Source organism: Lissotriton helveticus, chromosome 2_1 (genome assembly GCF_964261635.1).
Source record: "Lissotriton helveticus chromosome 2_1, aLisHel1.1, whole genome shotgun sequence".
NCBI lineage: Eukaryota > Metazoa > Chordata > Amphibia > Caudata > Salamandridae > Lissotriton > Lissotriton helveticus.
Genome location: NC_136059.1, coordinates 2,012,411,546 through 2,012,425,436, shown reverse-complemented (window position 1 = coordinate 2,012,425,436; position 13,891 = coordinate 2,012,411,546). Strand labels below are relative to the sequence as shown.

The 13,891-nt window shown below is 46.3% G+C and overlaps 1 protein-coding gene across 1 annotated transcript in view; it reads left to right on the top strand.

The window, feature by feature from the left end:
• The window catches only part of ASIC5 (acid sensing ion channel subunit family member 5), a 733,553-nt gene that overhangs the window by 214,723 nt on the left and 504,939 nt on the right, over positions 1-13,891 (top strand). The window contains exon 3 of the mRNA XM_078677664.1: positions 7,218-7,455. Coding sequence (XP_078533790.1) covers positions 7,218-7,455 — 238 coding nt within the window. The remainder of the gene's footprint in view (positions 1-7,217; positions 7,456-13,891) is intronic.

Here is a 13,891-nt window from a genome sequence, read left to right as displayed (position 1 = left end):
TTTTGGGGGGCCTCGGGAGGTGGGGAAGAGCTTACCCAACCTCTCAAGGTCCTTTCCTGATTTTCAATGTAATGACGATAGTGCGCATGGCACGCTGTTGTTATTACATTGAAAATGAAACTGAAACTTAGTTTCAGTTTTAATGTTTTGGTGCTTATAGGGCTATCTCAGCCCCCCGAGTAACGAAACACTTGTGAGAGGTATCGTTGCAAAGGGAAGAATTTCCACTTTCCAATGGTACCCTTCTCTAGTGGATATCTGATTGGGAATCACCCCAGGAGGGCCATCCTCACTAGCCACCAGGGAGGGGGGAGCGGCCCCTTGGGCAAGAACCTTTGCTCCCCATTACATTTTTCCAGACAGCCTTTCTCGGGGACAGATGAGGACAGTAGCCCCCAATCTGCCCCCCCAGAGGCAGAGAGCACCCTAGACGCCAGGGATTGTTTTTTATAGGCCAGGGGTGGGGGCTGCCTAGAATGGGTATGCCAAAGCCCCCACCCTATCCCCCAAATAAGACATAAGACTTTCTGCCCCCCCCCAGGATGCAGAAGGTGACAGTGGCCCCTGATCTGCCCCCGGGGGGGACTGAAAGCCCATTAGGCTCCAGGGATTTTTTGTATATATACATAGGGTTGGGGGCTGCCCGGAATGGGCATACCAATGCCCCCACCCAAAAGAAATGCTACAGTATTTATGCCCCCGGGAGACAGCTGGGTTATAGCCCCTAATCTGCCCCCGGGGGGGCAGAAAGCGCACTAGGCACCAGGGATTTTTATTTTTCCAGAGTTTGGGGTGGAGGCTGCCCAGAATGGGCATGCCAATGCCCCACCCCCCAAAAAAATGCAACACTCTTTCTGCCCCCCAGGACGCAGATGGGGGCAGTAGCCCCTGATCTGTCTCCCGAGGGGTGGTAGAAAGCCCACAAGACACCAGGGATTTTTTTATATATATACTTAGGGGCAAAGAAGCACTGGTGCTCATGACAGAACCATTATGTCATGAGCACCGCAGGGGTTAACAAGGGAGCAGAACTTTAATGGGCAGTATAGCCCACTAGGGAGGACTCTAAGACTATTAGAACATTCCACCCATAGAGTTCCTAACATTCCAGTTTTCTAATACCTGCTTACTGCACAAAGGCTGGGTGGCGAACATGCAGTAGATAAAACGTTGTAATAACTAACTTGTGCTCTTCATTACATCAAGGCTATCATCACCATAGTTCTTATGAAATTAAGTGTATCCTCAACCCTGAAACAGGTACTCATCTTGTTCACTTGAAAACAACCCTCACACTCTACCATAAGACTAAAAAAAGATACACTTATGTTTTGTTTGAGTTTCTCTTCCGGAACCTATAGATAAAATTAAACACATTCACTAAACTTTACTGACATGTATTTATATGTTTATTTTTTTATGTATTTGTTCATTTATTGCTTTACATAGTAATTTGGAAACCAGAGTTAACCTTAGAGCAGTTAAAGAATTAGGACCTATAGGAATGGAGAAAGGTGTTTCCTGCTCATACAAAGAGCAGGCCAACTTCATGTCTTTCATGTTTTGCAGAAATATTGTTACCACATTGGTGATAATTTCCCTTCTTAGTTACTTGACTATATGAGTACGTACTGAACATTCTCCCTATTTCTCTGATGAAAGTTCTGTGTTTTAAATTGGCACAAAAAAATAATCTCATTGCTTTGTGTTGAAGTAAAGAGGGGTTTTGAGTGCTGCACAAACACAATTACAGATAACTATCAATGAAATGCATGATTCGAATGGCAGTTCAGTGTCTAATATTTTTTCTTTGTAGCATGTGGTCACACTGAATCTTTAAAGTTAGTAGGGTTTAGTTATTTATTGTGAAAAGTTTACAGGACTCAGAACTGTATGACGAAATGTAAACCAATAGGTTTTTTCATGAAGCCCTCATCCACCAACCTAGTTGGGGGCATGATTCATCATCGGGCCCACCCAGGGACACCGAGTGTGTCCCAGGTGTGCTTCTATGCCTGGTTACAGCGGAGCAGGTATGCAGCTGAGTGTGCAGTGTGGTGACGTGAATAGTGAGAATTAAAAAAGCTATACAGTGGTCCCAGTACCCGAGGGATAATTTGTCTTTAATAACTGGGCCTCTGTTCACGTTTAAAAAGGTGAGAGGATGTAATAGTAGTGTATATTAAGACATCCTACATCCAGATGTGGTTGACAAGTTTCAGCCAGGCCTTTATGATTAAAACTGGCTTTCCTCAGGACCATTAAATAAGTGAAGGTGCAATCTATATTTAAGTGAGTGTGTTGATTGTAAAAGTGTGAAGCACTTGCTAAGGTGCTATATGTGTGGGAGGGGGATTCCCTCTCCAAGCATAACTGGACATACATGTATTGACAAATGAACATTCAGAGGAGAGAATTAGCATGGTTGCTTAGGATCACAATGAGACATATTTGCTGATTTATAAAGGGCAGTGGAGACGATAGAAATGCGGCAAAGGTGTAACCGTATTGGTGGTGCGGTTAAGGTGAGTATTAGCGGGATATGTATAACTATTTGTTGTGCACTAAGAAACGTAAGCTCGCACACAAATAATTGGTGGACACATTAAGGGAAAATGTCCTCACGCTGGCGTTTTGCCGCAAATGCCCCAGGGAGGAGTCCGGCAGAGGTGTTGACCCTAACAAATTTAATGAGAGGAGGGGGCCATAGACCGTTAGCGACCTGCAAAAGAAGATGGCTTACCCGGGCTGTTGCTGATGGTCATGTTGCTCACAATACTGGTGGTCAAGACCGTCGGTAAACCTGTTGCTTCATCACCGACCTCCGAAGAATGGTTTGTGGTCTCCGTTGGTCTTAAGTATTGCCCGTTTCCATTCGAAACACCTGTAGCTGGCTGGAGTCCCTGCTGGGGGACATAGAAGAGATACTGCCCTTGCTGCATCATGCACGTGATGCGCCTGTGCGGGAATGAGCATTTCTGTGCGGGCGCATGTGTGGTAGCGGCAGGCGTTCTCTAGGAAATGGTGCATACGAGTGAACAGCGCCTGTGCGTTGGTGGCAGGCGTTGTCTAGGAGATGGCGCCGGCTGGCTGACCGGAGTTTCTGAAAGTGGGCCTGTGCGAGTCTTCAAAATTGCTTGTTAAGCTCAGTAGGTCAGGGGTAATAAATGTGTACACATTTTGGATATTAAAGGATGTGAAAGGTAGAAAAGGTATAAAAAGTAAATACATATATGTACACATAGGAACACTATAGCTGGGTGTGGTACACCCCGAGGCTGGGGGTGACACTTAGGGAAAGGGTAACGTGCCCAGGGTATTAGTTTCAACAGGATTGTGAGCAAGTTCCTTATGACTTCAGGGAGTTCCACGGAATGGAGTCAATGAGGCCATGATTTTGTGTGGATAGACGGTAGATCCATCTTTGTTCCTTGCTTAGGAGGATCTTTTCGTAGTCTCGCTGTTTTGCGTCAAACTGTTCAATGACCGTCCAGGACATATCATTGGGAGTGTGGTGATTTTTCAAAAAATGGTCTGTTAGTCTGCTGATGTTCTTTTTGCACCTAATGGTGCTCCTGTGCTCGAGCACTCTGGTCCTCACTTTTCGTATTGTCATGCCCACGTAGCGGAGGCCGCAAGGGCATGTGATCAGGTACACCATGTTACTGAAGTTGCAGTTGGTGTGTTGTCGTTGTGTCAATGTAATACCGGGTTCTAGGTCCAGTGTTTTGGTATGACGGGTGAGATGGCTCACATTACAATTGTTGCTAGGGTAGTGACCAGTGATTTTAGGGAGCCACCAGGTGTTGAGAACAGTGTTAGGTAAGGGTTTGGGGCTGGCTCTTGGATGTGTGGATACCAGTTGGTCTATTAAGTTATTTGCCCATTTGTATGCAAAGCGTGGTGTCTCCCATTCTCTGGACCCCGAGTTGATGATCTGCCAATGTTTGCGGATAATGTTGGAGACTTGGTTGGAAGCTGTGTTATAAGTAGTCACACATGTCATTGGTGGTGGTTCAGGGTCTCTGGTCACTGTTTCCAACAGTGCCTCCCTGTTTTGGTTGCGTGCCCTCTTGCTGGTTTTGGCAATGATTTTGTTGGGGTAGTCTAGTTCTTGAAGTTTAGACGATAGGGCGGCAGACTGTTTCTTGTAGTCTGCCAGTTGGCTGCAGTTCCTGCGTATGCGCAGGAACTGGCCGAAGGGGAGATTTTCTCTCAGGGGTCTGGGGTGGAAGATGTCAAACCTTAATAGGAAGTTCCTCGCAGTGGGTTTGTAGTAGGTGATGGTGCTTAGGGTACCTTTTTTGGCAGTAATGTTGAGATCCAGGAATGCAAGTGCAGTCGCGCTTGAAGTGCTGGTGAACCTTAGGTATGGGTCAAGGCCATTTAGCCAGGTTAGGAATGCGGCCAATGTGTCCTGGGTTCCTTCCCAAATCACAAAGATGTCATCTATGTATCTAAGCCATTTTTTTTTATGTTGACAGAGTATGGATTGGTGGATGACATTATGTTTTCCTGTTCAAAATGGTGGACGTAGAGACCGGCCACACTTGGTGCAAAAATGCTGCCCATTGATGTGCCGTTAGTTTGTAAATAGAAAGGACCTTCGTATTCAAAGTAATTCTCCTTGAGTGCCAGAGCTGCGCAATCTAGGATAAACTTCCTGGGTGTGTGGTATGTCCAGGGGGTTTGCAAGAGGACATCATGCAGGACCTGGAGGGTGCCATCTTGTGGGAGGCTGGTATAGAGGCTTTCTATATTGAGTTCTACCAAGAGCTGGGTTGTTTGATCAACGCTCTCATCCTTGATGGTATTGAGGAGGTGCTTTGTGTCTTTGATATAAGTTGGGGTTTGTTGGACCAGGGGGTTTAGAAAGTGATCACAGTACCGGGACAGCGGTTCTAGAAGTGAATGAATCCCTGACACTATGGGCCTGCCCGGAGGTGGGGTTATGCCCTTTGTGTACTTTAGGGACTGTATAGAAGTATGGTACTCTGGCATTCTTGGTGCACAGATATTCTGCTTCCTGATTAGAGATTTTCTCTAAATCGCTGGCTCTCTTGACCAAGGCGTGTATGGTTGTTTGTAGGTCAAGTGTGGGGTCCCTTTTCAAGGGCTTGTAGTTGCGGGTATCACTGAGTAGTCTGTGGCACTCTTTGTCATAATCCGTTTTGTCCATGAGGACAATCCTTCTGCCTTTGTCAGCTGGTTTGACGATCAACGTGGGGTTGTCCTGTAGATGTTTAATGGTATTCCGGTGTTGTCTGGAGAGGTTGTTGAAAGATCCAGTGGAATTCATTTTCTCTATATCCATGTAAACTGCTTGCTCAAAGGTGGTGATCTCAGCTGGCACGCTGGTGGGAGGTGGTATAAAGGTAGATTTTGGTCTCAAGCCTGTCTCATTGGAGTTGCTGTGAGAGATCTAATTGTTAGGTGTGGTCCTTTCTAGGAAGGCCTTAAGTTTTAGTTTCCTAAAAAATTTGCCCAATTCAACGTGGAGTTTAAATTTGTCCAGTTTAGTAGTGGGGACGAAGGATAGACCTTTGTTAAGGACTGATGTTTCATTTTCTGTCAGTGGGGTACTAGATAGGTTGAATACCAAAGTTGTGGGTGGTTCTGTGGTCACTGTTTGCTCGTTCCTGGTTGTTCTCGTGATTTGTTGCGGGTGTTCGCACTCACTGGATTTTCGTCTTTCACCCAGTGTACTTGTTGGCTCGTTATTCTGCCGCGTGCTCTTCGTCCCTGTCCTAAAAAAGGAGGCCTTCGGTTTCCTGGGAAGAAGGGCATTGGGCCGGGTGGGTACATGTGTGGATAGCCAAAAAATGCGTTTTGCATGTGTCCTAGACAATGCCTGCCACCAATGCACAGGCGCTGTCCACTCGTATGCACCGTCTCCTAGAGAACGCCCGCTGCTACCACGCATGTGCCCCCACAAAAAAGCTTATTCACGCACAGGCCTGATGCAGCAAGGGCAGTATCTCTTCTATGTTCCCCAACAGTGACTCCACCCAGCTACAGGTGTTTCAAATGGAAATGGGCATTACTTAAGACCAACGAAGACCAAAAACCATTCTTGGGAGGTCTGTGATGGACCAACAGGTTTACCGAGGGTCTTGACCGCCAGTATCGTGAGTACCACGACCATCAGCAACAGCCCGGGCAATCCATCTTCTTTTGCAGGTCGCTAACGGTCTATGGCCCCCTCCTCTCATTAAATTTTTTAGGGTCAACAACTCTGCGGGACTCCTCCCTGGGGCATTTGCGGCAAAACGCCAGCGTGAGGACATTTTCCCTTAACGTATCCACCAATTATTTGTGTGCGAGCTTATGTTTCTTAGAGCACCACAAATATTTATGCATATCCCGCTAATACTCACCATAACCGCACCACCAGTATGGTTACACCTTTGCCGCATTTCTACCGTCTTCACTGCACTTTAAAAATCAGCAAATATGTCTCATTGTGATCCTAAGCAACCATGCTAAGACTCTCCTCTGTAAATTTGTTTGTCAATACATGTTGTATGTCCAGTTATGCTTGGAGAGGGAATCCCCCTCCCACACATAGAGCACCTTAGCGAGTGCATCACATTTTTACAATCAACACACTCACTTAAGTATAGATTGCACCTTAACCTATTTAATGGTCCTGAGGAAAGCCAGTTTTAATCATAAAGGCCTGGCTGAAACATGTCAACCAGACCTGGATGTAGGAGGTCTTAATATACACTCCTATTACATCCACTCGCCTTTTTAAATGCTAACAGAGGCCCAGTTATTAAAGATATATTACCCCTCGGGTACTGAGACCACTGTATAGCTTTTTTAATTCTCACTATTCATGTCACCACACTGCACACTCAGCTACATACCTGCTCTGGTGTAACCAGGCTTAGAAGCACACCGTGGACACACTCGGTGTCAATGCGTTGGCCCTATGATGAAGCATGCCACCAACTAGGTTGGTGGGTGAGGGCTTCATGAAAAATCCTAATGGTTTACATTTTGTCAAACAGTTCTAAGTCCGGTAAATTTTTCACAATTGGCTAGTTCTCTTTGATTATTAACATATTAAACCTGGGGATATGGACTAGCTATCTCGCCCTCTCTCTCTTTTTGATAAACGGCAGCTTAAGTTATTTCTTGGCAGTCAGTCTAAAAATAACCTAAGCCAGAGTCCACTCCTGGTGTTTCTTACTGGTCTATTTTTCTTGCAGGTTCCAAACCCAAGCAGTGGCCAACCTCAGCGTTGTATTTTTCCTCTGGGGTATTGTGTCTGCGGTTCTTCACATCTCCTCGATTGAAGGCAGCTCAAAAATTGCTCAAGACATTGCAGATTTCCTGCAATTAAATCAAAACTTCAGCATTAAGGAATTCACAAGGAACAATGGATTTTATCTCAACAAGAGTACCCTTCTCAGATGCGATTTTTTTGGGAAACCATGTTATGCAGAGGTAATCTCTTTTTAAATATTTGTTTCATCAATAATAGCAATTGCCTGTCTCCGTGACATTCACCAAGACTTAATGCATGTCCTTTGATGAGCTGCTATACATTATTTTTGCAATGATACATGTCAGCATTTATTCAGGCGTATATATCTTATTTTCTATGTCTACATTTTTCTTAGCTTGCTTAATGGAAAGTCCTGGGATGTGGCAGCTACAACAAAACAGTGACTATTTTTAGCAATATGTATTAACATTTCACATAATGTGTAAAATGTTATCATATTTCCAATGAAATTGAGCAACTTCTAAATTGGTTGACTGTGAATCCTCCAAGTTAGTCAAGAATTGAAAATTATTTCTGCTTAGTGACTTTTTTGGTTGTAAGACTGAGAAAAAATTAGCATTGTTGATAAAACCAAGTTTTCCTGGACTGCTGGAAATGGGACAGTAATAAAAACAAGCAGGTACGAAAAAGACTGCTGAGTAATAAGAGTAGAAACAAATGCATCTTGCCTACCGAATTCCTCTGTCAACACGGGCCTGGTTATTCTAAGTATGAAGGGAAAATATTCTCATTAACCCAGTAACACTGCTAATTACAATTTCAAATACATCAGAATTACCCCATGTGCTTTCATGAAATGCATTGGTCACATTGTATTTATTGTGGTTTTAGTGCCAGTGCAAGCAAACATTGGGAAAGCCAATAGGTTTGGCGTTGTTCGCTTGCCTTTCAGAAACTATTTTTTTTATTTTGTCATGGCTTTTGTTTAACTTTATTGTGTGAGATGCTGATGGGTGTTTGTCACTCTAATAAAAAATTGGCCAAAGACAAAAATGTTTTTGATCTCAAAAACTAAAACATGACCACAGTACTCCCTGGCAGCAAAGAAAACTACTTGGTGTGTGTTAATATGGTCCTTATGAAAGGGCAGCATGCTGGAACTCATAGTTAAGTTAGCCAATGGCTGAATTGCAGTGATGCATTGGCCCTTGATGCATGATCGAGTGGGTTGGAGAAAAATGTGAATAGCACAACCACAGAGAAATGGCTGAAGATCCCTAGAAGTAGTTATGCCATACACATAATTTATGCAAAATGTCTTGACTAACACAGACCTGAAAAAGCCAATTGTTATGCCACTAACTGCCAGCCTCTTGCCTTGGAGCAACAAAGAAACAGGGAAACAAAGATAGGAAGTTGAAAAGGAGGAGAACAGAAAAAAGATGAAAGAAGGAAAGAAAGTAGAAAACAAGGAAGGAAAGAAGGCAAGAAAGAAAGAAAGCAAGAAAGAAGTCCAGAAGGGAAGAAAGATAAAGCAACAGAAAGCAAGAAAGGAAAGAAGAAAGAAAGCAAGAGAGAAAGAAATAGAGAAAGGAAGAGAGAACGAAAGAAAAAGATTGAAAATGAAAGAAAAATAGAGAGAGAAAGAAGGAAGGAAAGAAGGCTAGAAAGAAGGAAGGAAAGAAGGGAAGCACTGAAGAAAAAAGTAAAGGAAGAAAGAAGGAACAAAATGAGGTTTGAAAGCAAGAAAGAAGGAAAGAGGGATAGCAGGAAAAAGAATGAAGGAAAAATAGGATGAAAGATAAAAGGAAACAAGGATTGAAAGAGTGACAGACAAATAGAAGGCAAGAAAGAAAGAATCAATCAAGCAACCAATCAGGACATTTGTAAATCGCACTACTCGCCCGTGAGGGTCTCAAGGCGCTGGGGGGGTGTAGCTACTGCTCGAACAGCCAGGTCTTGAGGAGTCTTCTGAAGGTCAGTAGGTCCTGGGTCTGCTGTAGGGGGATGAGGAGGGTGTTCCAGGTCCTAGCGGCGAGGTGAGAGAAGGATCTGCCGGAGGTCGCTCTTCCGATGCGGGGGACGGTGGGGAGGGCGAGGTAGGCGGAGCGGAGCTGGCGGTTGGGGATGTAGAAGCTGAGTCGTCTGTTGAGGTATGCTGGTCCAGTGTTGTGGAGTGCCTTTTGTGCATGGATGAGGAGCTTGAAGGTGATTCTCTTGTTGACGGGGAACCAGTGCAGGCCTCTCAGGTGCTGTGTGATTTGGCTGCAGTGAGGGATGTTTAGGATTAGGTGTGCAGAGGCGTTTTGAATGCATTGAAGTCATTTTAGGAGTTTGGCAGAGATTCCCACATAGAGGGCGTTTCCGCAGTCCAGCCTGCTGCTGACGAGGGCCTGGGTGACTGTTCTTCTTGTTTCGGGGGGCATCCATCTGTAGGTCTTGCGGAGCATGCGGAGGGTGTTTTAACAGGAGGAGGAGACAGCGTTGACCTGCTTTGTCATGGAGAGATTAGAGTCGAGGATGAACCCCAGGTTGCGTGCATGGTCAGTGGGTGTTGGAGCTGTTCCTAGTGCCATCAGCCACCAGGAGTCATCCCAGTCTGAGGGGGTGGGGGCGAGGATGGGGACCTCTGTCTTGTCCAAGTTTAGCTTCAGTCGGCTGTTCTTCATCCACTCGGCGATGGCTTTCATCCCCTCGTGGAGGTTGGTTTTGGTGGTGAGGGGGTCCTTGGTGAGGGAGAGGATCAGCTGGGTGTCGTCAGCGTAGGAGATGATGTTGAGGTTGTGCAGTCGGGCGATGTGGGCGAGCAGTGCCTTATAGATGTAGAACAGTGTGGGGCTAAGGGATGAGCCCTGGGGTATGCCACAGATGATCTCAGTGGCGTTGGACAGGAAGGGGGGAGGCGGACGCTCTGTGTTCTGCCGGAGAGGAATGAGGTGGTCCAGTCCAGGGCCTTCTCTTGGATCCCGGTGTCATGGAGGCAGGTGCAGAGTGCGCGGTGGCAGGCGGTGTCGAAGGCGGCAGACAGATCCAGGAGGATGAGGGCCGCGGTTTCTCTGTTGTCCAGCAGGGCCCTGATGTCATCAGTGGCAGCGATGAGGGTGGTTTCGGTGCTGTGGTTGCTTCGGAACCCGGACTGGGACGGGTCTAGGCTGCTGTTCTCCTCGAGATAGTGGGTCAGTTGTCTGTTGATGGTCTTCTCGATGACCTTCGCCGGGAATGGGAGCAGGGAGATGGGCTGGAAGTTCTTGAGGTCTTTGGTTTTTTGAGTAGAGCTTTGATCTCGGCGTGCTTCCAGCTCTCCTGGAAGGTCATTGTCTCAAAGGAGATGTTGATGGCTTTCGGGAGGTGGGGTGCGATGGTGGTGCTGGCTTTGTTGAAGATGTGGTGTGGGTATGGGTCTGACGGAGATCCGGAGCAGCTGGTGTTCATGATTTTGATGGTGTCGTTGTCATTTATGTTGGTCCAGAAGAGCAGGGGATCGGTGCAGATGGTGGTCGTGGAGATGGAGGTCTTGGTGGTTGTTGGGATGGTCGTGATGTTGAAGCTGTCGTGGATGTCTGCGATCTTGTGATGGAAGAAGGTGGCAAGGGAGTTGCACAGGTCTTGTGAGGGTGGGATGTCGTTGGTGTTGGAGCTGGGGTTGGAGAGTTCCTTCACGATGTTGAAGAGCTCTTTGCTGTTGTGTGCGATGTTGTCTAGGTGGTCTTTGACGGAGGCCCTTTTGGCGGATCTGATGAGGTGATGTGTCTGCAAGTGGCATTCTTCTGGGCAGCATAGCTGTCCGGTGTTCGTTCACGGAGCCAGTTCTTCTCTAGCTTTCAGCAGGTTTGCTTGAAGCCCTGGAGGTCCTCGTTGAACCAGCTGGCTTTATTGCTGGTGTGTCTGTTGGAGGGTTTCTTGATCGGTGTGAGGGTGTTGGCGCAGTCGTCGATTCACTGTCTGAAGTTGTGGGCAGCGGTGTCGGGGTCAGTGGGGTCCATGGGTGGGCTCCGGGCAAAGGCGGTGTTTAGCTTGTCTTCAGTGACTTTGCTCCAGCAGCGGCGGGGGATCTATTGGTTGCGGTGGTGAGTGGTGGATTTCCGGAAGGTGAAGTGGATGCAGCGACGGTCAGTCCAGTGGAGTTCGGTGGTGTGGTTGAAGGTGACATGGGAGCTTGCGGCGAAGATGGGATTAAGCGTGTGGCCTGCGGAGTGGGTGGATGTTGTGACGAGTTGTCTGAGTCCAAGGTTGGTGAGGTTGGCCATCAGGGTGGTGGAGGTGGTATTGTTGTTGTTCTCGAGGTGGAAGTTCAGGTCTCTGAAGAGGATGTAGTCAGTGGAGGCGAGGGTGTGTGTACTGACGAGGTCGGTGATAGAGTCGCTGAACTTTGGAAGTGGTCTGGGGGGTCTGTAGACGAGGGTTCCTCTGAGGGTGGTGTTGGGATCAGCGTGGATCTGGAAGTGTAGGTGTTCGGCGGTGCTGAGGGTGTAGTCGGTGTTGGTTGAGACTCTAAGGGTGTGCCTGTGGACGATTGCATTACCTCCTCCTACTCTGTTGGTGCGGTCCCTGCGGGTGATTTGTAGCCGTCCACAATGGCTATGGAGATGTCGGGTGCCGAGGAGGGGTTCAGCCAGGCCTCTGTCAGGAAGGCAACGTCTGGGGAGGTGGAGTCGAGTTGGTCCCAGAGTTCAATGGCGGAGCGGGTGTTGAGAAGAATGCATCTGAGGTGGTAGCGTTCTTTCCCGGTGGGTGGGTTTGCGGATCGGATGCTGGTGAAGCTGGAGTTCCAGCAGGAGAAGGGTCCATGGAAGAGCTTCCGCCGGCCAGGCAGCATGCACATTCTCGCCCGGTGTTGAGTGCGTGGAGGGTGCTGGCATCGTAGCGGTGTCGGGCGCCGTGGTATTCGTGGGGGCCAGGGGTTCTGGTGCTGGGTGTGGTCCAGGCACCGACGGGCGCAGATGGGCTTGCCTTTGGCACGGCTGCGCAGCGGTCGCCATAAAAAGGGGAGGTGGGCGGGAGCGGAGGCAGGGAGGCGGGAGCGTGTGGGGCAGGGGGTGGGGCCGCAGGGGCAGCAGCGGTGGGAAAAACAGGCAGAGAGACACAAATGAGGGTACAAGGCAACAGGTTATGTGGGGAACAAAAGTGAACAAAATGCAGCAAAATAGACACAAGGAATGTTGCAGAAGGAAGCAAAAAGGAGAGCAAGAAAAAAGGAAAGAAGCTTGAAAGAAAAAAAGGAAAGCAAGAAAGAAGGAAAAGAGGAATGATAAAAATGAAAGAAACAAGGAAAGAAATTAAAAGAAATTAAATAAAAATGGAGTGAAAGAAAAAAGGAAAACAAAAAAGGAATGAAAGAATGAGAGAAAAAGGGAAAGAAAGAAAGTAGGAATCAAAGACAATATGAAAGAAAGAAAGAAAAAAGGAGAGATAGACAGAACGAATGAAAAAAAAGGAAAGAAGGAATGAAAATAGGATTGATAAGGAAAAGGAAAGAAAGAAGGAAAGAGGAATGAACAAATATAAGAAAGAAAGCAGGGAAGAAGGAAGGGAAGCCGGAAGGAAAGAAAGAAAGAAGAAAGGAAAAAAGGAATAAAAAAGTGTTACAAGTGCTGCAAACTAAACACGATAAAGGGTAGTTTTCTTCCTGGACAAAGAACCATTGGCAATATTGAGTCCATAATAAGTGTGTTCTTAAGAACTGTCTGCTTATGAATCCAAATGTATAATATTGATGCTCTGGATAACTTATACTGAGCAGTTTCAAATAGACGCAATCTGTTATGCTGTGGAACTCCTTTTGGAGTGTCCTTTGTTTATCTGATACTATTGTATAAACAAAGAACTTTCCCAAATGGAATTTACAACAGCAATGACAGGAGACTGGAACTGAGAAAATGTGGAATGTAGCCTGTGGTGACATCTGGTATAAAGCATCCTGCTATCACATCAGATGCTAAACACAAAGGCAACATCAAAGTAATAAATTAAAAACAAAAACATTGGCAATGAAGGGAACTGGGTTGTGGGCGAAGGTGCTCCTTATATAAGAGCAAAATGTAGTCACTCAAAGGGAAGCTATCCAGTGGCTGAAGTGAGCTGACCCCCTACATTATATTGTATGCTGTAGTGGGCGAAAGCAAAATCTGAATGATACACTAGCAGACTAATAGTTGTTTGAAAGCTGGGTTGGTGTGGTGCAAAGGTCCGGCTCTCCCTCCCTGTTATATGCAATATCCTTTTAGTTGCAGGTAGGTTGTCACGCAAGGTTTGGGCCTTTCATTGCCTCCATATGAAAATGTATTAAAAAAGGATAAGTGCGTCCTCCCTTTTATGTTTTGTATTAGTTAATGCCTTCGTCGATGGGTATTCTGCAGGGTAAATACATCAAAAAGCAACTTATTAAACATTTTTGAAGTTGTTTTATTCTCAACGAAAAATGTCTTCAGTTCATCATTGTTGGAGTATTCAACATGAATAACAAGTGCCAGAACATTCCAAAGCAGCCGACAAGTGTTGTGCCCCCTTATAACCCATTCACATGTGACTTTTTCAAGGTTGTGAAAAATACATGAGCTAAAGTGAGTGATAAGATTGACGCCGAAATAGAGTCAATCCATCACCAAGTGTGAAGTAAAAAAGCTCAATTTAAAAATTAGGGGAACAATCTAGAAA